The 27,320-nt window shown below is 43.8% G+C and overlaps 1 protein-coding gene and 1 pseudogene across 9 annotated transcripts in view; one reads left to right on the top strand and one right to left on the bottom strand.

Annotated features, from left to right (window-relative positions):
• The first annotated feature begins 380 nt into the window (after positions 1–380).
• Positions 381–27,320, top strand: part of kif21b (kinesin family member 21B) — a 112,765-nt gene continuing 85,825 nt past the window's right edge. For 6 of the 9 annotated variants that reach the window (XR_011667320.1, XM_071337086.1, XM_071337090.1 and 3 more), the window contains exon 1: positions 381–804. Coding sequence is in view for 8 of the 9 variants with exons in the window: in XM_071337086.1 (XP_071193187.1) it covers positions 764–804 (41 nt within the window). In the remaining variant the exon portion in view is untranslated. The remainder of the gene's footprint in view (positions 805–27,320) is intronic. The other 3 variants (XM_071337092.1, XM_071337091.1, XM_071337089.1) reach the window with 1 other exon arrangement.
• Positions 8,749–11,965, bottom strand: LOC139535325 (E3 SUMO-protein ligase KIAA1586-like; annotated as a pseudogene).

Below are 27,320 nucleotides of genomic sequence, written 5' to 3'. Positions count from 1 at the left end.
ACCTCCCTCTCAGACATGGGAACATTGACTCTCTTTATGACTGGTTAACGGGCCTCAGATGTTCCCTGTGCTACTGCCCACAACCTAACACACGCACACACGCACACACACACACACACACACACACACACACACACACACACACACACACACACACACACACACACACACACACACACACACACACACACACACACACACACACACACACACACACACACACCCCATTGGGCGCCTCTGAGACTCTGAGGCTCTGAGCTCCCTAATTGGCCTATTAGGTAGGACGGGGGCGGGAGTATTTGAAATGTGTGGCTAAGAGCTTGTCAATCAAATGCGATTACACCCGCCCCCCTACGGTTTGCTCTCTCTGCCTCCGCTGTGCACATTCAATGTGAGACAGACAACAAATAGGCAGAGAAGGTTGTTACTGTGTGGTTTTGGATGAGCGCCGAAATCGTTTGTAGACTTCGCACATACACAACAGGATGTAGCAGCGGCGAAAGAAATAAGAAAGGAGAAGAAAAGCGCGTGCGAAGAACGGAGGTGCAGATTGTGAGAGTGGACAGAAGCAGAAGCCGACGGTAGCGGGATTACCCACGGCAGGTTATGATGACAGCACCGCGGCCCGAGCTTCTAACCTGAAGTACCGCTCCATGCGCTTTTGTTTGACGCAACGCTGGATTTTTACGCACTGAACGGACTCTGACTGGCACAGTTCAGATACTTTTGTAACAGAGGGGAGCACTGAAAGACAGAGGACAGGATGGCGAGCCAAAACGACTGCTGTGTGAAGGTCTCTTTGAGGTATGCCCCTCCGCGATCCCTGAATGCCCACTGAAAGATTTCTGCCGACCTTTGCAGAGCGCATTGTGTGTCTGTGTGTCTCTGTTACCGGGCAATGAATTAATTGAGTCGCTCACATGTGAGTCATAGAAGCATTCTCTGGTGATGCTATTTAGCTGTCCATTTGTAGAGTACAGCAATAGTTGCATTAGTACAGTTAGAATTTGGCGTGCTTTTGCAACATATGGGTGGTGTTCTTCTAGCTACTGTACACAGAGCAGATAAGGCAAAGCATGTGCGAGCATGCCTTCATATAGGTGCAGAAGATTAAGTAGATCAGTGCTATTATGCTGATAGGCTGAATGATCTGTTGGTTGAAATCATGAGTGTTGTGGGATTCTGAAAGTCCTCAGCCCAGGTGCTGGCGGGGGAGCATATCCATGGGGCGTTGCAGCCTGGTCTCATAGACTAGACGCAGCATAGTAAATGTAAAGTTGGCCTCTCAAGTACGTATGATATGTTACGTTTGGTATGGTTACATAAGACAGACGGTTACTTAATGCAAAAACAAAAGTAGTTTGGTTGGACAGGTGGGTGTATAACGCGAATGAAGGTTGCAAATTTGAATATCATCACTGATAGCATTTTAGCTAAATAGCAACTTTTCAACTACATACTACTTTTTTGCTACATTGCAACTACTTGGCGTGTTAACTAACCCTTCCCCTAACCTTAACCCTTTTAGCTAACCCTGCCCTTAACCCTTTAACCTAACTCCTAAACTTTACCCTGACCTTAACCTTAACCCCATAGCCTAGCTAACGGTAGCCAGCTAGCTAATGTTAGATACCTAGCTAGAATTCATAACATATCATACGTTTTGAAAATTCATAACATTGTACGTTTAGAAAATTCGTAACACATTTTGAATTGTAATTTGTAACATCATATGAGATGGGTGATGGACATTCAAAATGTAATACATACCATACGAAACGTAACATATACTAAATGGAGTGTCCCAGATTTACGTACAGAATAATACGAAATGCTCTGAGACCAGGTTGGGCATTTCTGCCAGTCACAATAATATCAAATTCTCTTCATGTGAGCTCTCCATGCCATGTGTTGTTGCTATTGCAATAGGGTGTCTTATCATCGTTACAACATACTTGCTTTCCCTCAATGACTCAGTGTTAGAAAAAATTTACTTTGGACCTTGCTGAAATGTGTTTTTGCATTTTGAGTCGAGCAGCACAAAGAGATGTAGATACTGTTCCCCAAAGCGATGACATGTCCTTCACATTTTATTCACTGCCTTTGTTGAGAACGAACCCTGAAGGCATGGGGCTGGGTTGTGAGGTTATCGATGAATATTGGACATCATCGCTGTTTAATTGGGGTGCCATAAGGGGATATTATATATCACAGTAGGCTATTACCACTAGGGCTGTGGCGGTCGTGAAATTTTTGTCAGACGGTGATTGTCAAGCAAATAACTGTCGGTCTCACGGTAATTGACCGTTCATTAACATAAACACATTTAGCATCTCCTGGCTTCCACACATAAAAAAAGTCTAATAAATCCATGTAATATCGCCTACACCTTCACAATAAATCCATGATTTATTTTAGACAGGTCTAAAGAAGCATGATATGAAGAAAATGTAGTCTATTTCAGAAGAACAGAATAGCATACTCTGAGTTGTCCTTATGCTAGGTCCTGATGTGGCTATGCCAAATGGCTGTGGGCTAAACTAGTTCATTTAGCAGACAAGATTTGCTTATAATTCCGTGGCATTATTTTATATTATTTCATAGTATGAAGAATACAGATTAACACATATATATATAAATATTGAAAATATATTTTCTCCAAACGATTTGAGGGATTTAACTGTGTTGATCAGTTAACAAATAAATAAAAATGCTTAATTTATGCTTAATTTAGAGTTATTAATGTAACTTTAGTTGTTCTACAAATGTTGGGCTATATGTTTAGATTTGTAATACATTGTAAGGCTGCATGATGAGACTAATGATGATTTGAAAAAAGTCGCTTGATAGGCATGAGCTCTGCTTAGTGTTTTTGCGCAGGCTGTACACACCAATAGTCTCTCATTCACAATTTGACAAGCACTTGATAATGCCTTGAATTTCACAGTAGCATACCCTTTGTGGCTGTAAAGCACCCTAAAAAATCCATGGCCTTTGCGGCCTGGGCTTGCTGCGTTGTGCCCTTCTCCCTGAGTGTGCTGCGCAATCCGAAGCGTCTCGCACTCACATGGCTCTCCTTCACGTGATCAGGTCGTTCTCACAGGCTACACACAAGTGAAGGCAGGCTCATCGGGGATGCAACTGCGCGCGTCCTTATCCAATTCCGAGGTGTACAGTACTAGTCAAACGTTTGGACACACCTACTCATTCCAGAGTTTTTCTTTATTTGTACTATTTTCTACAGTGTAGAGTAATAGTGAAGACAACAACACGATGAAATAACACATATGGAATCATGTATTAATCAAAAAAGTGTTAAACAAATCAAAATATATTTAATATTTGAGATTCTTCAAAGTAGCGACCCTTTGCCTTGATGACATCTTTGCACACTCTTGGCATTCTCTCAACCAGCTTCACCTGGAATGCTTTTCCAACAGTATTGAAGAAGTTCCCACATATGCTCCCACATATGCTCCCACATATGCTGAGTACTTGTTGGCTGCTTTTCCTTCACTCAGTGGTCCAACTCATCCAAAACCATCTCAATTGGGTTGAGGTCGGGTGATTGTTGCGGCCAGGTCATCTGATGCAGCACTCCATCAATCTCCTTCTTGGTCAAATAGCCCTTACACAGCCTGGAGGTGTGTTGGGTCATTGTCCTGTTGAAAAACAAATGATAGTCCCATTAAGCATAATGCTGTGGTAGCCATGCTGACTGACTAATATATAATTGATAGGCGAATATTGTCACCCATCAGACTTCTTGATTGAATCTTCTCTTTACTTATACAAAATAATATGTGTAACATTTGTTTAGATTTAGAATGAACCATTATCATGCAACTGTATCGAAACAGGGGCAGCGGGAAAAAATATGTCATCTATGCACTTAAACAGCGAATGGAGGACGCTTTTCCCCGTGGTTTATTTTCATGCCAGCCAGGTAGACTATACTTATTTTGTAAATTATACACAATGTGCACAATTTTAGGAAAGTTAAGAAATAAATATAGTAGGCCTAGTCTATAGAAAGCTGATGGGATCCTCCTCTTTTTATTAGCGGCCATCACTCTGTTTTCTCCCGCAATTGCAAAGCCTATAGAAATGTTGTGCCACATGAAGTGAAGTGTTAGATTTTTTGTTGTTGTTGATTTTTTACATTTACATTGTCAGAGGGATTAGGGAGACAATAGAGTGCTGAGTACCAGTTGGTAGCTAGTTTGGTAGGCTACTAATGATAATCGGCAGTATCAGAGCTTCGAGAAGCATAATTACCGTGACAAAACGGTCACGTGGAATTTGACTGCCTTCATGACTCTAGTAATGTGAGAAGGCTTGACTTAATTGGGCTAGTATATTGGATAGTATATCTGCAGTCATGTGCGCGCGCGTGTTTCTCTTTCTCTGTGTGTGCGTGCTCGCGTGGTAACCTTGTCGCAGCCAGACGGTTTTGCCCCGTGGCAAGGCGGTCGGAATCGGGGCCTTTTTGAAGTCAACCGTAATATCGATGGCTCCATTTTCCCATTTTCCCGTGCAGTGGCCCATGCGTGGTTGGTGGGCTAAATGGTTACAAGGCTCGTAGCCCATAGTCAGTCAGCTGGATGCATCCCAAATGGTACCCTATTCCCTATATAGTGCACTTCTTTTGACCAGGGTCCATAAGTAAAGAATACGGTGCCTTTTAAAGGACACATCCAGCTGACTGGCTATAGGCCACGAGCCTTGTAACCATTTATCCTACCAACCACACATGGGCCACTGCACGGGAAAATGGGGCTACCAATATTATTACGGTTGACTTCTAGAGGTTCTGACCCCCCCCCCGGTGCGGCACGAGACCGTTGGACAATGGGCCGACACCACCGCCTCACCACGGGGCAGAACCCGGCATTAGAGTCAGCCTGTCAGTTAGTTCCTTTGCGCTCTTTGTCACAATGTCAAAAAGAGGAAGTGGTTTAGCCTGCATTTTGCTGAGGCTTTTCAAAAAGAGTGAAAAGAAGAAAAGCGATGCTGCTGCTTCATTGTTGTTCGTCTGTTGTTCGTATTGGGGCGGCAGGTAGCCTTAGTAGATCGAATCCCCGAGCTGACGAGGTTCAAATCTGTCGGTCTGGCCCTGAACAAGGCGGTTAACCCACTGTTCCTAGGCCCGTCATTGTAAATAAGAATTTGTTCTTAACTGACTTGCCTAGTTAAAACAAAAGGTTAAATAAATAAAATACAAATGAGGAAGTGGGGTTAAAGGCCGAGGCCCTACTATTGATTTATTTAACTGGCCGGGGGAGGGGATGGTATGTGAGGATGAGTGAAGGTGAATGGTATCAGTTATAGTTCACACCTTTCAGACACACACAGTAGGAGCCTGACATGACCTGACAACACAGCAGCAGGAGACAAGGCTGTCTCTCTATTCAAAGCTGCATTTTTCAACAGATTATTTTGTCACTATGGAAGTACAATTTACTTAATTAGTGTTAGTTACCCTGCACTAGGTATAGGCCTACTGTAAGCACACGAAGTTGAACAATACCAACCAATGTTAATTCGGTAGCAAACACGAAAATAAGCACACAGAGGTATGTAATAACCATAGTGCCACTGTTGTAATAGGAATCTTAAAAGCATGCTCTGTTCTCTTCTTCGTGTGTGATCCAAAATGTGCGTATGTGTGTATTTACTCTGTTGCTAATGGGTGGCACCAGTGTTAGTGGTGACAGGAAGTAGGGACGCATACAAACAAACACACGGATCTCGAGGACTTCCCGTGGAACTAGGTATGCATCCCAAATACCACACCCAATGCACTACTTTTGACCTTATCTCAACGGGCCCTGGTTAGGAAATAGTGCACTACATTGGGGAATAGGGTGCCATTTGGGATGGACTGTCTTCGTAGCGACGGGGAAGACTATTCCAGGGAACGCCGGGCCACTGATAACAGAGAGTAGATGGATGGCTGTGTAATCGCTCCCACATTTTATAATCGGAATTCTGTTCTGCAACAGAGGAACCTCCGTTCAAGGTCTGCGTTTCGAAAAGTACGGGTTTGACCGGCGCGTGTGCACGCTGGTGAGGGAGCCGACGGAGGGGGGTGTTGATGGCCAAACAAAGTCAGGTCATTCACCACCCTGACCTAGAGGCTGGACCCCATACCCCCGCCCCTCCACAGTCTGTGTCACAACAGAGAAGCCGTTAATTTCCTGTCTGTCTGGGAAAGCCTTCACTAAACAACATTCAGAGAACATACAGCCAGCATACAGATAGCCTGTTACACAATGACCCAGAATCCTGCATCCAAACAGTAGATCACACACTTCCAGTGCGGTCGATGCCATCTTGAGGGCTGGTGTTGGCTTGAGGTTGACAGATTTATGTTGCTGATGGCTTGGTCTAAGCCATGTGTGTGTGTGTGTGTGTGTGTTTATTTTTGTTTAATCTGTGTGCGTGGGAAGTCATATGTGCTTTTCATGTATTTCTCTGTGTGTGCAAGCTCATTTTTGAACATGTGCTTTTGGGTGTGTGGGTATGTTTGTTGTTGAGTTTTTCATCTGCAGGCCATGTTTGCCCCTCTCTCCCCTCTCTTTGTCCCTCTCCATCCTCCTCTCCCCTCCTCTTTTCACCCCCCCCCGTCATTGCAGGTGTTGAGTCAACAGCCAATCTTGTTATAAATAGACACAAAGAAGACCGAGAGAGGCTGTTGACTGCATGTCTCCTGTGACGACAGGACGAAACCGGAGGAATCATGGAGGAGAGACACAGGGGGCCTGCATCCCAAATGGCACCCTATTCCCTATGCAGTGCACTACTTTTAATCGGAGCACTGGTCAACAATAGTGCTCTAAATCAAGTTGATGAGACAAGCAGCCAGCCACCTCCTCTGGGTGCTCTTAAACAACGTTACCCGCCAAGCGCCCAGGGGGGAGCTGAGATAGTCTGATGTTCTGTTCTGCTCCTCTTGTGATGATGAGGCTGGAAATAGATTAATACGTATACTTTATTGTGATGAATAGGTTATTATGAACAGGGAAGGGGATACAAGGATGTACTTTATTCACTGTTCCCATGCAGGAGTGATCTTTGTATGTTGTGATGATCGCAGAAGCGTTTTACCACACCGGTGACCGCCATTGGCTTACAATTTTCGACTTTTACATTTACATTTACATTTAAGTCATTTAGCAGACGCTCTTATCCAGAGCGACTTACAAATTGGTGCATTCACCTTATGATATCCAGTGGAACAACCACTTTACAATAGTGCATCTAACTCTTTTAAGGGGGGGGGGGGTTAGAAGGATTACTTTATCCTATCCTAGGTATTCCTTAAAGAGGTGGGGTTTCAGGTGTCTCCGGAAGGTGGTGATTGACTCCGCTGACCTGGCGTCGTGAGGGAGTTTGTTCCACCATTGGGGTGCCAGAGCAGCGAACAGTTTTGACTGGGCTGAGCGGGAACTGTACTTCCTCAGAGGTAGGGAGGCGAGCAGGCCAGAGGTGGATGAACGCAGTGCCCTTGTTTGGGTGTAGGGCCTGATCAGAGCCTGAAGGTACGGAGGTGCCGTTCCCCTCACAGCTCCGTAGGCAAGCACCATGGTCTTGTAGCGGATGCGAGCTTCAACTGGAAGCCAGTGGAGAGAGCGGAGGAGCGGGGTGACGTGAGAGAACTTGGGAAAGTTGAACACCAGACGGGCTGTTCGGACGTTCTGGATGAGTTGTAGGGGTTTAATGGCACAGGCAGGGAGCCCAGCCAACAGCGAGTTGCAGTAATCCAGACGGGAGATGACAAGTGCCTGGATTAGGACCTGCGCCGCTTCCTGCGTGAGGCAGGGTCGTACTCTGCGAATGTTGTAGAGCATGAACCTACAGGAACGGGTCACCGCCTTGATGTTAGTTGAGAACGACAGGGTGTTGTCCAGGATCACGCCAAGGTTCTTAGCACTCTGGGAGGAGGACACAATGGAGTTGTCAACCGTGATGGCGAGATCATGGAACGGGCAGTCCTTCCCCGGGAGGAAGAGCAGCTCCGTCTTGCCGAGGTTCAGCTTGAGGTGGTGATCCGTCATCCACACTGATATGTCTGCCAGACATGCAGAGATGCGATTCACCACCTGGTTATCAGAGGGGGGAAAGGAGAAGATTAATTGTGTGTCGTCTGCATAGCAATGATAGGAGAGACCATGTGAGGATATGACAGAGCCAAGTGACTTGGTGTATAGCGAGAATAGGAGAGGGCCTAGAACAGAGCCCTGGGGGACACCAGTGGTGAGAGCACGTGGTGCGGAGACAGATTCTCGCCACGCCACCTGGTAGGAGCGACCTGTCAGGTAGGACGCAATCCAAGCGTGGGCCGCGCCGGAGATGCCCAGCTCGGAGAGGGTGGAGAGGAGGATCTGATGGTTCACAGTATCAAAGGCAGCCGATAGGTCTAGAAGGATGAGAGCAGAGGAGAGAGAGTTAGCTTTAGCAGTGCGGAGCGCCTCCGTGACACAGAGAAGAGCAGTCTCAGTTGAATGACTAGTCTTGAAACCTGACTGATTTGGATCAAGAAGGTCATTCTGAGAGAGATAGCAGGAGAGCTGGCCAAGGACGGCACGTTCAAGAGTTTTGGAGAGAAAAGAAAGAAGGGATACTGGTCTGTAGTTGTTGACATCGGAGGGATCGAGTGTAGGTTTTTTCAGAAGGGGTGCAACTCTCGCTCTCTTGAAGACGGAAGGACTTCAGTCTGTGTGACGCAACGTGCGTTGTGTGAAATGATTTTCTGCTACCAAACTTTTCGTTGCCGCTTTGGTCTGCATTCAGACTGTTACAGGCCACGATATCGACAGTCTGCCCTTGACACAACAGTGAGTGGCCTAGAATACAATGACAGAAGCCAGGGGGGTGTAGAATAAATAGACATTTTTAAAAGGGTTTGTTTTGGTTGTTGGACGTATGTCCTGTGTAGGATGTGTGTGTCGCGTCTGTTTCCTGTTGACACTGGGAACCGTTCACTGGGTCGACAGCCTCTCTAGGGGGGCTGCTTTACAGGCCTGGCTCTGGTGGGAACTAGCCTCAGGTCAGAACGTCTGTGTGTGTGTGTGTGTTATGCTGAGCGATTTAACCAAAATCATTGGTTCAATTATTTTGAATTCCATTTCCTTCTGTTTTTTTCTTCTTCCGTGAGCTCAATGCGCACACGTTGCATAGTTTCTCTAGAGATTAATCAGATCAAGCCCAAACTGTAGTAGGGAGTTGTAGTTTCCAACAAGAAAAAAAATCTACATAGTTTAGCGCAGAAAACCTGGTCATTAACAACAACGACCATAATCCATTGTATGCCGGTGTGTTTCTTTTACACCTGCTACGTTAGGTTAGTGCTGGGAGAAAAGAGCGAGAAGAATGCGTGACAGAAGAATGCGTCATTTCATCACATTTGTGTAGTGGCATAGAGCAGTAGAATAGAGGCACTTACAGAAGTTTTATACATGGGGTACATTTTTTTGTGGGTAAAAAATGGGAATAATGTTGGCCTTTGATAAAATAATTTCATGCAATTCTATGTAAGTCATTTTACATGACTGGAGACTTTGGCCGAGTCTTTGTTAATGCCACACAAATGATCAAAATGGCAGGCAACTTTGACACGGACGAAACTGAAAATCTGATATCAATAAAAAACGACCTTGTCTTGAATCCATCGATAGCCTAGGCCTAGGTGTGTGGAGACATGTTGTGGGCTACAATGTGAGGAGGAAATTGTAGTCATAAAAAATGCTTTCCGGTTTCACTGACCCACACAATGATGCGCAGCTCACTCACTGGTGAAGGCCGACGCACTCGTGCCAAAAGCCTCTCTCTGTCTCTCGCTCTCAAAACAATATTTGGAAGTTGATCAAATATTTTGGTGGCCTACAGCATAGAGTCTAAGTTAAATGATTCAGTGCAACGCTTGAGAGATGCTTGTGTCTTTCGGAGCAGAGAGGGAGAGAGATCATAGAAAGTGAATGTCATTCTAGTTATGTGAGAGATACTGGCACGCTTCTCTCACAGCCACCTTCCCAAACATGTATAATATGCCCACAAACTCTAGTATAGCTGTGGGGATTACAAGTCTGAATTTCTTATAGCCTAATTTTCAAGACATCAATGTACAGCAACTTTTTTAGGCGTCACTGCAGAACACCTGCCATATGCATATGCACACATAGCTGTGGGGCTTACAAGACTTGAATTTCGTGTGCTTTTCAAGACATCGATGTAGCAGTAGAACGAACATAATCAAGTCAAATGATTGTGACATCAGAATATACTTCCAATGAAATACATCGATGTAGGCTACAGCAGAACACCTACTATAGTACACAGGCCTCGTGCCTATGTGATAACATGAAGCGCTTATTCAGATTAACGTCACAGTGCCACCTTAGTTTTCCAAAACCTCCCGTAACGCAGACATTTCCTTGTGCGTCTCCTCCCTATTTCTTGTTTTGCTCCTGGTGTCTGTGACACATCTGTGTCCTTTAGAAATCCATGACCTCACATAGAGGACCGCGTCGAATTGGGTCAGGGGTGGGCCAACAAGGTTCAGAAAGAGTAGCCCTGAAATGGTGGAGGTATGCAGAGAGGCGCGCAGGGTTGAGGTGCAAATCAGATTTGTTTGAGAAAATCCCCGCTCGCATTCTGTACTGGAGATGGGGGACAGTGTTGACCACCATCACCAGCACTTTAAGTCCATCTGGAATGTGTCCTTTATCATTATCATTAGTGCCTGTAGGTCCGCATGACCATATGTGGACTGTCATGCCAAACCGCGGGCCGAGAGATTCTACCTCTGTTTCTCCATACATAGCTCCTACATCCTCCGGCCAGTATTGCGCGCAAAGCACCTTCAGCTCCTCTATGACCTGGCTGTGTCCTGTATTGTCCACCGTCCGTCCTCCTTAAGAGAACATTCAAGCCTCCACGGTTCCTCGCCAAGCTCTATGAAAAACTCCCTCTGATTAAGGACTCTGCCGCTGGGTCTTCAACCATCCAGTTTGACGCCTTAGAAAGAGTTTTCCTGAATCCCTGTCTGGCTGAGTTGTGTGTGTGTGTCAGCCTGGCTGCTCTGCCATTGCACTGAACACCCTCGCTTCCCTGGTGACTGCCCTGTGTGCAGTAGTAATTGTGCAGTCTCTCTTTTGGAGCTCGAGTGACAAGTCAGATAGTTCTTGATGTGCATCACACATAAGGCCTAGATTGTTGACAAACGCATTCGAGGATATGCTCATGGTAAGGCCACTAGCTCTGACCGATCACACAGTCGCAGGAGGCCTCCTCAGCCGCTGTGGTGAAATGCTTGTGACGAGCCGGGTAATTTTTTTCCACACGGACTCGACAGTTCTAAAACCGGATGCCGCCCATCTAGTGTCCAAGATCCTGTCGATTTTAGCACAGCTAAATGTCTAAACTCTCTATGCACTCCCTCAGCTCCATTCGTTTCTTATTGGATACGGTATAAAGCACATATAGCTTGTCCATAAGTATTTTCAAATGATTGATAGCTCCCATCTCTTTTACCACATCGCCTAATGTGAGCTCAAGCCTGTGTGCCGAGCAGTTATATTAGGGAAGAAGGCCTGGAGCCTTGTTCCTACTCCGCTCTTGCGTCCCAGCATGACAGACTCACCACCACACGTAATTCCAATGAGGGTTTTGGAGAGAAAGTCCTCGGTAAACTTTACACCCTCTAATGCAGATAACAGATTACGGACAATTCCCCCAGCAGATAAGTCCTCCAGTTCCACAAGATCAACAAAAATGTTTGCTGGTACATCCATGTCTGCCAGCTGAAGTCTGTTTACAATCAAGGCACCGTTTTTTATTCAAACTAGTAGCCTCATCGAGCATTAGGCGGATTTTTTATTCTTTAGCACTGTATTATTCTTTCAAATAGTTTTCACTTCATTTCCGATGAAATATGTTGCTGTATGTTGTACGCAAGCAACATTTGAATGGAGAATTCTCCCCAAAATAATCTAACCGAACCGACCACAAAAAACGATAACGGTAGACTGGCCCCCTGCCCTCATTGTCCCCTCATAAGGCTTCAGGGCCTAATGGTTATCTCCTGTTAAAGAGCTGTTTAAGGCCAGATACTTACTGTAGCCTATAAAATGCATCCCTCTCTCCACCCTTCCTTGAAGTAAAGCTGGATTGCATGAGCAATCTAACATAATAGGATAAGTGAAAGCAAGTGTTCAACTATATCGCTTTCTGGGATGGGAAGCAGGGGAGGACGTAATACGATGCCGTTACTAGTGTAGCTAATTACAGTGTTACAACACCGGTATAACAGCAACTGAAAGTGTTACCAGGTATTCGAACAGGACACCGGATCTACCAACAACATCTTCATAGAGGTCCCTCTCCAGACACACACACACACACACACACACCAGCCTCTTCACCTTGGTCACATGGTCTCTGACCTCTAGTCATTAGAGAGAGTAATTTGTCAGGGGGTGCTAAACGAAAGACTTTCCTGACTGTAACAGGGACGGGTTACAGAAACCGAAGCATGGCAGAGTCAACAAAGCACGGCGCCGTTAGTAAAGTACAGCAAAGCCTTAACTCAACGCAGACTTACTTAGTACTGTACACTACAGGCCCAATTGGCACATTTTATATTGGCTGATATAAATACAAGGTTTATTACCCATTAACACGGAATGCCGTTACTAGAAGTAATCACTGATCACTAACCACGTATCTGTCAGGAGTGTTGAAAGCTTTAATTGTGGATACCCTTATTTTGATCTATCATGGCTCTATTGGATTTAGTATGGATCCCTACTGTGTAATATCAGGGATTAGTACGAGGGAAAAATGCAATGCCACGGTCTACAGTCTAATCGATAAGTGCAGACTCATGGCAGTACAGAAGCTGTAGCATTTGATCAGGAATCAACAGTATTATTTAGTCCTGGGGGATTACAGTAGTACTGTAGGTGCCCTGTTCACTGCCTGTTTTAATAAGAAGGTCGTTCCATTTGATTTCAATCACTTTTTGACCGCTTCCCTTTTTATTTCAACGAAACGTTCCATACATATTTGACCACGGTAGAAGTGGTCAGAAGTGACATTTTTGGTATCAGAATGCCAAAACATTCAGGAGATAGAGGTGCTCAAAGTTGACCCACTATGCATACTAGGGTTGGGCCGTATCCAGATTTTCATACCTTCATACCGTTTCTGTACCTTAACGGGGTATACGGTATTAGCAAGGGGGTGCTACACTACATGACCAAAAGTATGTGGACATCTCATTCCAAAATCATGGGCATTAATATAGAGGTGGTCCCCCTTTGCTGCTACAACAGCCTCCACTCTTCTGGGAAGGCTTTCCACTAGATGTTGGAACATTGCTGCAGGGACTTGCTTCCATTCAGCCACAAGAGCATTAGTGAAGTAGGCCTGGCTCGAGGTCGGCGTTCCATTTCATCCCAAAGGTGTTTCGATGGGGTTGAGGTTAGGGCTCTGTGCAGGCCAGTCAAGTTCTTCCACACCTATCTCGACAAACCATTTCTGTATGGACCTCGCTTTGTGCACAGGGGCATTGTCATGCTGAAACAGTAAAGGGCCTTCCCCAAACTGTTGCCACAAAGTTGGAAGCACAGAATTGTCTAGAATGTCATTGTATGCTGTAGCATTAAGATGTCCCTTCACTGGAACTAAGGGGCCTAGCCCACATCATGAAAAATAGCCCCAGACCATTATTCCCCCTCCACCAAACTTTACAGTGGGCACTATGCATTGGGGCAGGCGTTCTCCTGGCATCCACCAAACCCAGATTCGTACGTCAGACTGCCAGATGGTAAAGCGTGATTCTTCATTCCAGAGAACGCATTTCCACTGCTCCAGAGTCCAATTGCGGCAAGCTTTACACCACTCCAGCCGACGCTTGGCATTGCGCATGGCGATCTTAGGCTTGTGTGCGGCTGCTCGGCCAGGGAAACCCATTTTATGAAGCTACCGCCCAGCAGTTCTTGTGCTGATGTTGCTTCCAGAGGAAGTTTGGAACTCGGTGTTGCAACCGAGGACAGACGATTTATACGCCCTACGCACTTCAGAACTCGGCGGCCCCGTTCTGAGCTTGTGCGGCCTACCAATTCGCGGTTGAGCCGTTGTTGCTCCTAGACGTTTCCACCTCCACAATAATAGCACTTCCAGTTGACCAGGGCAGCTCTAGCAGGGCAGACATTTGGCGACCTGACTTGTTGGAAAGGTGGCATCCTATGACGGTGCCACGTTGAAAGTCACTGAGCTAGCTCTTTCAGTAAGGCCATTCTACTGATAATGTTTCCTATGGAGATTGCATGGCAGTGTCCTCGATTTTGTACACCTGTCAGCAATGGGTGTGGCTGAAATAGATGAATCCACTAATTTGAAGGGGTGTCCACATACTTGTGTATTTCTTTCCAAATGTATTATTATTATTATTATTTTTAAATATGCATGCTAACAAAGTACTAGTGAATTCTCATAGCAGACGCTAGCTAAATGCTAGCAAGTGCAAGCGAACATTAAACAAATTACAACGACTAAAGACACCCCAGCTCATGAAGTTTGCTGCACTCACAAAACAAATATTAGACAGCAGGGAACTTGATCCAGGAGTGGATTGGCTGTCTTTGCTGTGACCAAGAAGCTTTATCTTTTTAAGCTCGTGACTTAGCTATAGCAAGTTAGCAAACCAAATGCATTGCTGGAGACATTTTTTTTTGGCACATCTTAGACAGTGAAACTTATATATTGAACAAAAATTTAAACAGAACATGCAGCATTTTCAACAAGTTTTAAATTCATTAGTCCCTAATCTATGGATTTCACATGACTAGGCAGGGCCATGAGTTTCCCCCCCCCAAAAAAACTCTGGGAGGGATTTTTTTAGAGACCGTTTCATCAGCTGTCCTGGTGGCTTGTCTCAGACGATCCCACAGGTGAAGAAGCCGGATGTGGAGGTCCTGGGCTGGTGTGGTTACACATGGTCTGCGGGTGTGAGGCCAGATGGACGTACTGCCAAATTCTCTAAAACAACGTTGGAGGAGGCTTATGGTAGAGAAATGAACATTACACTCTCTGGGAACAGCTCTGGTAGACATTCCTGCAGTCAGCATGCCAATTACACGCATCCTCAAAATTTGAGACATCTGTGGCATTATGCTGTGTGATAAACTGCACATTGCTCTGGCCTTTTATTGTCCCCAGGTCCCCAGCATAAGGTGCACCTATGTAATGATCCTGCTGTTTAATCAGCTTCTTGATATACCACACCTGTCAAGTGGATGCATTATCTTGGCAAAGGAGCAATGCTCACTAACAGGGATGTATACACATTTGTGCACAGAATTTGAGAGAAATATGCTTTTTTGTGCGTATGGAACATTTCTGGGATCTTTTATTTCAGCTCATGAAACATGGGACCAACACTTTACATGTTGCAATTATGTTTTTGTTCAGAGTAGTTATAAGATATTTAGCTGGCAAACATTAGTAGTGAATTTCAAGTGTAACTTGCTTGCGCTGCGCAACAATGGGTCGTCACGTCAAGACAGCTTCCTTTTGCACCGTGTGCTCTTTGTAAACAAGCATACTATGTGACTGGCTCAATCAGCTGCTTTGGGGAACAGTTAAAAAAATGACGCAACAGCTGAAATGAGGAACATGATCTGCTTTGTCTTTTAGGGCACAAGTTGACTGCAGGTATTCATTTGAAAATATTCAATATATATTCACATTCATGAAAAAATAAGCTAAAAATTGTTTGAGCTATTGAAAATCCTACTGTGGGTATTTAAAAATACCCTGGTATACGGTATATACATTATACCGCCCAAGTCTAATGCATACCCTACTATACCATGAGACGTCTTGTCTTCATCACTGGAAAAGATTATCAGTTGCATTTGATAGTTAAAAAAACCTTTTAACATTTTAACATCAATTATCAAAAAAAACGTGTAAACTGCATAATTATTATTTTTTGCATATGTTGTAGTTTTAAACGCTAATTTACATAATTTGAGGTGTGTGTGTTGTGCCCGCCAACTGTTGAGACACAGCATACTCTTGAATACAGGGTGGGTGTCATTTCAATATAGTTCATAGAATGGACCTATCCTTTCAGAGCACTGCAATTTAGCTGGTACGCCTTTGACATTTAAATTGAATTGACATTTTTCCTTCCAATTACTACCACAATGATGGCCGCCGATCCACCCACTGTCAAGGTCAATGGGAATGTACATTCTATTATCTATATTTCTATGATTTCAAATCAGATGAATATGGAGCTTATGAATATGGAGATGTGTCAATGTTTGATTTTATGCAGTATGTTTTCATCTATTTATAGCCTGCCCAGGGACTGTGGACGACGGCTTACTAGCTAATTCCGAAACTATACTGTGTGAGATGTTGATTATTGTGCTTCTGTGGTAATTTGTCTGATTTTAATATCCTCCGTGAGCAGTTTGGATAACAAATCCCCCCTCCCTGTAGATTCCACATGACTCGTGTGTTTCAGTGTGTAGTGGAGGTGTTTGTGTCTGTGAGTTTATTTTTCTGCGTTTGCTTCTCTGCGTGTGTGTGTGTTTCTATATATGTGTGTGTGTGTTTATTTCTCTGTTGGTGTGTGTCCCTCAAGGTGTTATGTTAGTGCAGTTGTTAATGAACTCCTTAGGGTTCATCAGACAATGTTTCTGTTGCAGAATAACTTCCTGTCAGGCCGCGTGGGCCTCCCTCACACTTCCTGTTCTCTTCCTGTTTCTGAAGCTGCTGAGCAACTCTCTCTGTTGTCAGCGCATGCAACAGTGCGCACACAGTCAGAGCATTATTTGAATGTTCACAGGTTTTGAAAGACCGTCTGTTGAGAGTCAGTTGGATCATTTGCATCCTATTGATATCAGATGTCAACCCAGTCAATCAGGTTACCTAAAAAGAGAGGGCTTTTTCAAAGCCATTTAATTTCTTCAAAGATACAGTTTACAGACCATCTCACATTCAGATCTGACTTTTACATTGATTTACACAGACTCAGTGTCAGTAGGTTATGTGGAATGTATCCTCTCAGATCACGATATATGATATATTTGAGCAATAAGGTCCGAGGTGGTGTGGTATATTTAAGAAATAAGGCCTGAGGGGGTGTGGTATATGGCCAATATACCACGCCTAAGGGCTGTTCTTACGCACGACGCGCGATGCGTATATGTGGTATATGGCCATATACCACAAACCCCTGAGGTGCCTTATTGCTATTAAAAGACTGGTTACCAACGTAATTAGAGCAGTAAAAATAAATGTTTTGTCATACCCGTGATATACGTTCTGATATACCACGGTTGTCAGCCAGTCAGCATTCAGGGCTCGAACCACCCAGTTTATAATGGCCAATATACCACGCCTAACGGCTGTTCTTATGCATGACGCAAAGCAGACTGCCTGGATACAGCCTTTAGCAGTGGTATATTGGCCATATAGCACAAACCCCTGAGGTGTCTTGCCTTATTGCAATTATAAACCGGTTACCAACATACATATAACAGTAAACAAGTAGTTTTGCGTCATACCCATGGTATATTGTCTGAAACGGTTGTGTTTTGTTTTCACCTTTCATTTCTGCACTTTCTTGCACTATGAATTTTGGGGCACCATGATGTTTTAATAAGTATCTTTATTTTGCATTCAAGCCTCAGTTTTGGACAGTGTGCGGTTCTCCATCTCTTCATATATTGTCTGATATACTCACGACTGAAATGCTGTTTCAGCCAATCAGCATCGAAGGCCCAAACTACCCGGTTTATATACGGTGCATTCAGAAAGTATTCAGACCCCTTGACTTTTTCCGAGTTTGTTATGTTACAGCCTTATTCTAAAATTTATGAGAAAAACATGTATTTAATCAATCTACACACAATACGCCATAATGACAAAGCGACAACAGGTTTTTTGAAATGTTTGCAAATGTATTATAAATACAATTTTCAAAAATACCTTATTTACATAAGTATTCAGAAACTTTGCTATGAGACTCAAAATTGAGCTCAGGCGCATCCTGTTTCCATTGATCACCCTTGAGATGTTTCTACAACTTGATTGGAGTGCACCTGTGGTAAATTAAATTGATTGGACATGATTTGGAAAGGGAAACACCTGTCTATATAAGGTCCCACAGTTGACAGTGCATGTCAGAGAAAAAACCAAGCCATGAGGTTGGAGGAATTGTCCATAGAGCTCCCAGACAGAATTGTCTAGGCACCGATCTGAGGAAGATTACCAAGAAATGTCTGCAGCATGGAAGGTCCCCAAGAACACAGTGGCCTCCATCATTCTTAAATGGAAGAAGTTTGGAACCACCAAGACTCTTCCTAGAGCAGGCCGCCCGGCCAAACTGAGCAATCGGGGGAGAAGGGCCTTGATCAAGGAGGTGATCAAGAATCTGATGGTCACTCTGACAGAGTTCCAGAGTTCCTCTGTGGAGATGGGAAAACATTCCAGAAGGACAACCATCTATGCAGAACTCCACCAATCAGGCCTTTATGGTAGAGTGGCCAGACGGAATCCACTCCTCAGTAAAAGGCACATGACAGCCCGCTTGGAGTTTACCATCTTGTTTCTCAGAACACGAGAAACAAGATTCTTTGGTTTGTTGAAACCAAGAGTGAACACTTTGAGCTGAAAGCCAAGCGTCATATCTGGAGGAAAACTGGCACCATCCCTACGGTAAAGCATGGTGGTGGCAGCATCATGCTGTGGGGATGTTTTTCAGTGGCAGGGACTGGGAGACTTGTCAGGATCGAGGGGAAAGATAAACGGAGCAAAGTACAGAGAGATCATTGATGACAATCTGCTCCAGAGTGAGGGTTCACCTTCCAACAGGACAACGACCCTAAGCACACAGCCAAGACAATGCAGGAGTGGCTTCGGGACAAGTCTCTGAATGTCCTTGAGTGACCCAGCCAGAGCCCGGACTTGAACCCGATCGAACATCTATGGAGAGACCTGAAACTAGCTGTTCGGCACTCCCCATCCAACCTGACAGAGCTTGAGAGGATATGCAGAGAATAATGGGAGAAACTCCCCAAATACAGGTGTGCCAAGCTTGTAGCGTCATACCCAAGAAGACTCGCGGCTGTAATCGCTGCCAAAGGTGATTCAACAAAGTACTGAGTAAAGGGTCTGAATAATTATGTAAATGTGATATTTCAGTTTTGTTTTTAAATACATTTGTTCAAATTGAGAAGAAAAAAATGTTTTTGCTTTGTCACTACGGGGTATTGTGTGTAGATGAGGGATAAACTATTAAATCCATTTTTAGAACAAGGCAGTAACGTAACTAAATGTTGAGAGAGTCAACGGGTCTGAATAGTTTCCAAATGCACTGTAGACTCACTTATCAGAATGTAAGAGAATCACTTATATTGTAGAGAGGATGTATACATTTGAATGACCTGTTGATGAGTGTGAGGTTCCACCCAGCTGTGTAGTGGTGGTGGTGGTGGTGGTTCTTTAGGGCAGAAGATCGTTATCTGTGGACTGGCTAGCTCAGCACAAAGAACTGCAGCTAGTTAATGACATCAGGGCCATTCACTGTCTGTGCTGTGGTCCCTCTGGCCTGAAAAGAGGGAGAGAGGGGGTGATAAAGGGAAGGAAATAGAATAGGTGAGCGGGGGGAGTGAAAATGTGGGGAGGTGCTCTGTTCAACTCTCTCAAAGAGTGCAGTGTATAAAGTCAGAACATCTGCTGTCTCAGCCACTGCCTGTCACCAAGGGAGTACTCCAAGGCTTGATCCTGACCCCACACTCTTCTCAATTTACACCAACAACATAGCTCAGGCAGTCGGAAGCTCTCTCATCCATTTATATGCAGATGTCTTACACTCAGCTGGTCCCTCCCTGGATTTTGTGTTAATTGCTCTACAACAAAGCTTTCTTAGTGCCCAACAAGCTTTCTCTACCCTTAACCTTGTTCTGAACACCTCCAAAACAAAGGTCATGTGGTTTGGTAAGAAGAATGCCCCTCTTCCCACCAGTGTGATTACTACCTCTGAAGGTTTAGAGCTTGAGGTAGTCACCTCATACATGTACTTGGGAGTATGGCTAGACTGTGCACTGTCCTTCTCTCAGCACATATCAAAGCTGCAAGCAAAGGTTAAATCTAGACATGGTTTCCTCTATTGTAATTGCTTCTCTTTCACCCCAGCTGCCAAACGATCCCTGATTCAGATGACCATCCTACACATGCTAAATTACGGAGATGTAATTTATAGATCGGTAGGTAAGGGTGCTCTCGAGCGGCTAGATGTTCTTCATCATTCGGCCATCAGATTTGCCACCAATGCTCCTTATAGGACACATCACTGCACTCTATGCTCCTCTGTAAACTGGTCATCTCAGTATACACGTCACAAGTTGATGCTTATTTATAAAACCCTCTCAGGCCTCACTCCCCCCTATCTGAGATACCAACTGCAGCCCTCATCCTCCACATACAACACCCGTTCTGCCTGTCACATTCTGTTAAAGGTCCCCAAAGCACACACGTCCCTGGGTCGCTCCTCTTTTCAGTTCGCTGCAGCTAGTGACTGGAACGAGCTGCAACAAACACTCAAACTGGACAGTAACCTCAATCTCTTCATTCAACGAGTCAATCATGGACACTCTTACTGACAGTTGTGGCTGCTTCGTGTGACGAATTGTTGTCTGTACCTTCTTGCCCTTTGTGCTGTTGTCTGTGCCCAATAATGTTTGTACCATGCTTTGTGCTGCTGCCATGTTGTGTTGCTACTATGCTGTGTTGTCATGTGTTGCTGCTATGTTGTGTTGTCTCTCTTTATGTAGTGTTGTGGTGTCTCTCTTGTCGTGATATGTGTTTTGTCCTATATTTCTTTTTAAATATATTTTTTATTTTTAATCCCAGCCCCCATTCTCGCTGGAGGCCTTTTGCCTTTTTGGTAGGCCGTCATTGTAAATAAGCATTTGTTCTTAACTGACCTGCCTAGTTAAATAAATGTTACATTAAGAGGAGAGTGATACAGAGTGAGCACCGTGTGTTTAAAGAATATACAGAGAGCGGGGCAGGGAGGTTGGAGGGAGAGAGTCAATTGTGGATGTCCTCTTTGGTGTAACTGTTGCTGCTCTCTTGGTTGCGAGTCCCTGTTAGGAAGAAAGGATCGGTTGTCACAGATTTTTTTTAAATGGGAAAAATAGAAGAGTGAGAAAGAAGGAAGTGTCCTCCACAAAAGGGACAGTGTAGAAAGTAAACATCAGTCCTGTTTTTCCCTGTTTGTTTTTTTTGGTGTGTTTTGTGTGTCGCTTTCTGTATCCAATGTGTGCTATTGTTGTATGTGTGTCTGCCAATTGATTGAGCGTCAATGTGTTGCGTGTATCATTTTGAGGCGCGCAGCTGCACCCAATCTCTGAATCTCCCAGACAGAGAACCTACTTAGAGAGAGATTAAAGACAGTAGCCTCTTGAGCGTCCAGGCCTCAGGTGTAGAGTCTAATCTAGAACCACAGAAGTGTCAGGAGACTAAATGGGTTCATGATTTTCCAGAGAACTCTCCTCTGTTCTATTTTACTGTGTCTGACTGTCACTCTGTTATATGCTATAAAAGTGACGAGCCATTTACCAAGAAGTAGCCTTGTAGTTTTTGAACTTTGTAGGCTTTTTGAATGTTTTTCAATGGGCAAAAACGTAGCGCAATGGTTTTCAAGCCAAATACTTCAGAAAAGGCAACTTGCAGAAGTAAATTAATCCACAAACGCAAATATATTTTTTTATACAACGGGTGGGTCTAATCCTTAAGGCTGATTGGTTAAAAGTGCATTCAGTGTCTATTCCACAATTTACCTCCAGCTAAATCTATGACGTTAAAATGCCTATTTACTCGGTTCCATCTGACTGCGCATCAGCCCAGCCAGCCACTATAAAAAGTATCTAGACATTATCTAACATTTCTTTTAGACTACCATTTAGTTTTCAACAGTGGAGATTTGTATAAACCTTGCTGTCTGTCTCTCCGACATTTGCAACATTGTTTCAATATTGAAATTCGATCTCCAGCTGTCCCATGGTAATGAAAGTGCCGGGAGTCGGGACGAAACAGGCAGGCAGTGTTTTCTCAGCCAGACAAAATCATGAATCAGCTGGCCTAATTTTTTTATACAACTTTATGTATATATATAAATATATTTAAATATATATACACACATTCACCTGAAGTTTATATACACTTAGGTTGGAGTCATTTTTTACCACTCCACAAATTTCTTGTTAACAAACTATAGTTTTGGCAAGTCGGTTAGGACATCTACTTTGTGCATGACACAAGTAATTTTTCCAACAATTGTTTACAAACAGATTATTTCACTTATAATTCACTGTATCACAATTCCAGTGGGTCAGAAGTTTACATACACTAAGTTGACTGTGCCTTTAAACAGCTTGGAAAATTATGGAAAATGATGGCTTTAGAAGCTTCTGTTAGGCTAATTTACATCATTTGAGTCAATTGGAGGTGTACCTGTGGATGTATTTCAAGGCCTACCTTCAAACTTAGTGCCTCTTTGCTTGACATCATGGGGAAATCAAAAGAAATCAGCCAAGACCTCAAAAAAAAATTGTATACCTCCACAAGTCTGGTTCATCCTTGGCAGCAATTTCCAAACGCCTGAAGGTACCACGTTCATCTGTACAAACAATAGTACGCAAGTATAAACACCATGGGACCAGGTAGCCGCCATACCGCTCAGGAAGGAGACGCGTTCTGTCTCCTAGAGATGAATGTACTTTGGTGCGAAACGTGCACATCAATCCCAGAACAACAGCAAAGGACCTTGTGAAGATGCTGGAGGAAACGGGTACAAAAGTATCTATATCCACAGTAGAACGAGTCCTGTATCGACATAACCTGAAAGGCCGCTAATTAAGGAAGAAGCCACTGCTCCAAAACCGCCATAAAATAGCCAGACTACGGTTTGCAACTGCACATGGGGACAAAGATCGTACTTTTTGGACAAATGTCCTCTGGTTTGATGAAACAAAAAACTGAAAAAGCATGAGCGAGCAAGGAGGCCTACAAACCTGACTCAGTTACACCAGCACTGTCAGGAGGAATGGACCAAAATTCACCCAACTTATTGTGGGAAGCTTGTGGAAGGCTACCCGAAACGTTTGACCCAAGTTAAACAATTTAAAGGCAATGCTACCATATACTAATTGAGTGTATGTAAACTTCTGACCCACTGGGAATGTGATGAAAGAAATAAAAGCTGAAATAAATCACCTCTACTATTATTCGGACATTTCACATTCTTAAAATAAAGTGGTGATCCTAACTGACCTAAAACAGGGAATGTTTACTAGGATTAAATGTCAGGAATTGTGAAAAACTGAGTTTAAATGTATTTGGCTAAGGTGTATGTAAACTTCTGACTTCAACTGTATAAATACTTATTTTCCACCATAATTTGCAAATAAATAAATAAATAAATCCTACAATGTGATTTTCTGGATTTTTTCTCTCTCATTTTGTCTGTCATAGTTGAAGTTTACCTATGAGGAAAATTACAGGCCTCTCTCATATTTTTAAGTGGGCGAACTTGCACAATTGGTGGCTGACTAAATACTTTTTTGCCCCACTGTATATATATATATCCTGACGAGAGAGCACATTTTCTATGCCAGGCAAAATCGCACCTCATTAGCTCATTTGTTATGGATGTATCCAAATAAATGTCACTAGAAAACAGCTTAAACAAATGCAAATACAGCTACTGTTATTCTGACTGCACTATTTGATGTAACTGTAAATTAGCCGTATTTGGCTAGCTAGCAAGCAAGGATACGAATATTGCCTACCAGTATGGCAATAGAACATTTTAGAACAAACTACTGGGTCGTGTCCATAGATACAGAACAAAAAAACTTAACGACTGGGTTGTGTCTCTGGCAACCGAACCAATAGAACGAATGACCAGCTGAGTTGGGTAGCATTCAACAGATTAAGGGACATGACCCGGAAGTAAATGTAAGGGGCAGTTACTTTCACAGGGTATATGGCTGCTAGTACAGGACAGGATTGAATGGCCTACCCTCCTTTTATTTAAATGCAGTCTCTCTCTTTCTCCTATCTCCCCCTCTCACTTTCTGTTTCTCTCTCTGTCTCTCTGTCTCTCTCTTACTCTCAAAGACACACACACACACACACACACACACACACACACACACACACACACACACACACACACACACACACACACACACACACACACACACCTCTCCTTCATGCTCGAGCGGGTGACTCTGGCACTGCGCCGGACTGACCAGGCCTTTTTTGGCCCAGCAGGACCTGGCCACACACACACACACACACACACACACACACACACACACACACACACACACACACACACACCCTTGTTCTCTGGCCTAGCTTCACACACACATGCACGCACACACACACACACACACACCCTTGTTCTCTGGCCTAGCTTCACACACACATGCACGCACACACACACACACCACATGCAATAACTGTATGTATGCCTGCATTTTTTTCCACTTCACTGAACTCCTCCCCCAACTCAACCCTGGCCCAGATAGGCAGACCCCTAGTTCTCCTTCCATCCCCTCCTCCTCCCCCATTCTCTCCACTCCTCCCTCCCCTCTAATCTTCTACTGGTTTCTTATGTAGAGCTGTAGTCTGACAGCAGTGTGACAGTAGGCTGAATGAGCTGTCTCTCTGGCTGTAACAAACACTTTTAACAAAATGTGTGTGAGGCAAGGTTGTGCTCAATTCAGAATTGAATTGAGAATGCCTCATAAATTCCATTTAAATTCTTGAATTTGAATTGAAGTAGTAAACAGGATACAGAATTGCAATTTGAATTCAATGAAATATAATTGAATTCAATGAAATTCAAATGCCTCTTCAAATATATATTAGGTGTAGCCTATACAAATCTCCAACTTGTACATAAAGCATCAAACATGATGTTATATATTGTAAATGCAAATAAAATATTGATGAAACAATTAGATTTCCAGGACAAACTCTTAAAATGAATGATCAAGGAAAATAAAAACTATATGCGAATATGCTAAGTTATGGGGAAGAATGCATTTCCCAGAATGCATCAGTTTAACCCTCAAGTTGACCCTAAATCCTTCAAAAAGAAGCTGAACAAATGGTTGGTGGAAATATAATTAGCTATTCTAACCAACTGAGGTTAAAAGAGTATATGAACATTGTTTCCAGAGAAAAGTGGAATATTCTTTGGTATCTGGAAGTGCGACCTGTCAGATCCAATGAAACTTTCATGTTCTATGACTGAGTGGAATTTATTTGAATTGAACTGAATTCAATTATTGTTCCTGTCACTCAAACTGAAATTCTAATTCTACATCCTGTGGGGTGGGAGTCAATTCAAAAATTCAGAATTGAGCACAACCCTGGTGTTAGGATGAGGCCAGCTGGTCCATAAGCACCTCCAGCGCTAAGTAGCTTACGTGTTGCTAGAGCATGTGGATTTGTGTGTGTGTGTGCATTTTTTTTGTTATTGTGTGTTTGAGTATTTGCTAATTTTCTTGTTTTTTTTTATATTGTGTATCGGTGTGTTTTTGTGTGTGCAGCGTTTTTTTCCCCAGATTGTTTTGTATTAAGCTGACAGAGATATTGTGTGTGAATAGATAGAGAGGGATTTGTGTATCATATAGCAAAGCTTGAAAAACACTGATTTCAGCAGAAAATCCTGTCTGTGCCATTGTAGTACACTCGGGATTAATACCCAGCATCAGATCCGAGATAGTACTGCAATACTGGTGCTTGTAGCCAAAACCTACATGTAGGTTTTAAAATTTCTTGTTTGTTTTGGAAATGGCTCATATGTCCCCTTTCCATGCTGATGTGGCGCCAGAGGGGATGCCTTCCTTTTTACGGGCTCCTAACCAACTGTGTTATTTTTTTGCATTGTTTGAAACTTATTTTGTACAGAATGTTGCTGCTACAGTCTCTTATGACCAAAAAGAGCTTCTGGACATCAGAACAGCGATTACTCAACTCGACCTGGACAAAGATTTTTTATTTTATGAGAAGAAAAGACGGAAATACAGGGGGCAGAGATCGAGGTGCCTTGTGAGAATTCGTCGGCGAATGGATAACTCGCCTCTACCATCTGTTCTATTGGCCCACGTGCAATCAGTGGAGAATAAACTGGACGATCTCCGTTCGAGACTATCCTACCAACGGGACATGACAAACTAATATCTTATGTTTCACCGAGTCGTGGCTGAACGACGACACGGATAATATATACAGTTGACTGGGTTTTCCGTGCATCGGCAGGACAGAACAGCTACGTCTGGTAAGGTGGGGGTGTGTGTCTATTTGTCAATAACAGCTGGTGCGCGATGTCTAATATTAAGGAAGTCTTGAGGCATTACTCGCCTGAGGTAGAGTACCTCATGATAAGCTGTAGACCACACTATCTACAAAGAGAGTTCTCATCTATATTTTTAGTAGCCGTCTATTTACCACCACAAACAGAACGTACTCAACGAGCTGTATAAGGCCATAAGAAAACAAGAAAATGCTCACCCAGAAGCGGTTACTCCACACACAGAGATGCATACAAAGCTCTCCCTCACCCTCCATTTGGCAAATCTGACCATAATTATATCCTCCTGATTCCTGCTTACAAGAAAAACTAAAGCAGGAATTACCAGTGACTCGCTTTAATACGGAAGTGGTCAGATGACGCAGATGGTACGCTGGAGGACAATTTTTCTAGCACAAACTGGAATATGTTCCGGGATTCATCCAACGGCATTGAGGAGTATACCACCTCAGTCACCGGCTTCATTAATAAGTGCATCGACAACGTGACTGTATCTACATATCCCAACCAGAAGCCATGGATTACAGGAAACATCTGCACCAAGATAAAGGCTAGAGTTGCTGCTTTCTAGGAGCGGGACATTAATCCGGACGCTTATATGAAATCCCGCTATGCACTCAGACGAACCATCAAATAAAGGAGTAAGATTGGACTAAGATTGAATCCTACTACACCAGCTCGGATGCTCGTCACATGTGGGAGGTCTTTCAAACTATTATGGACTACAAAAGGAAACCCAGCCGCGAGCTGCCCAGTGATGCGAGCCTACCAGACGAGCTAAATGCCTTTTATGCTCGCTTCGAGGCAAGCGACACTGAAGCATGAATGAGAGTACCAGCTGTTCCGGACGACTGTGTGATCACGCTCTCCGTAGCCGATGTGAGCAAGACCTTTAAACAGG

Source organism: Salvelinus alpinus, chromosome 12 (genome assembly GCF_045679555.1).
Source record: "Salvelinus alpinus chromosome 12, SLU_Salpinus.1, whole genome shotgun sequence".
Classification (NCBI taxonomy): Eukaryota; Metazoa; Chordata; class Actinopteri; order Salmoniformes; family Salmonidae; genus Salvelinus; species Salvelinus alpinus.
This window is presented reverse-complemented; position numbering and strand designations above follow the sequence as displayed.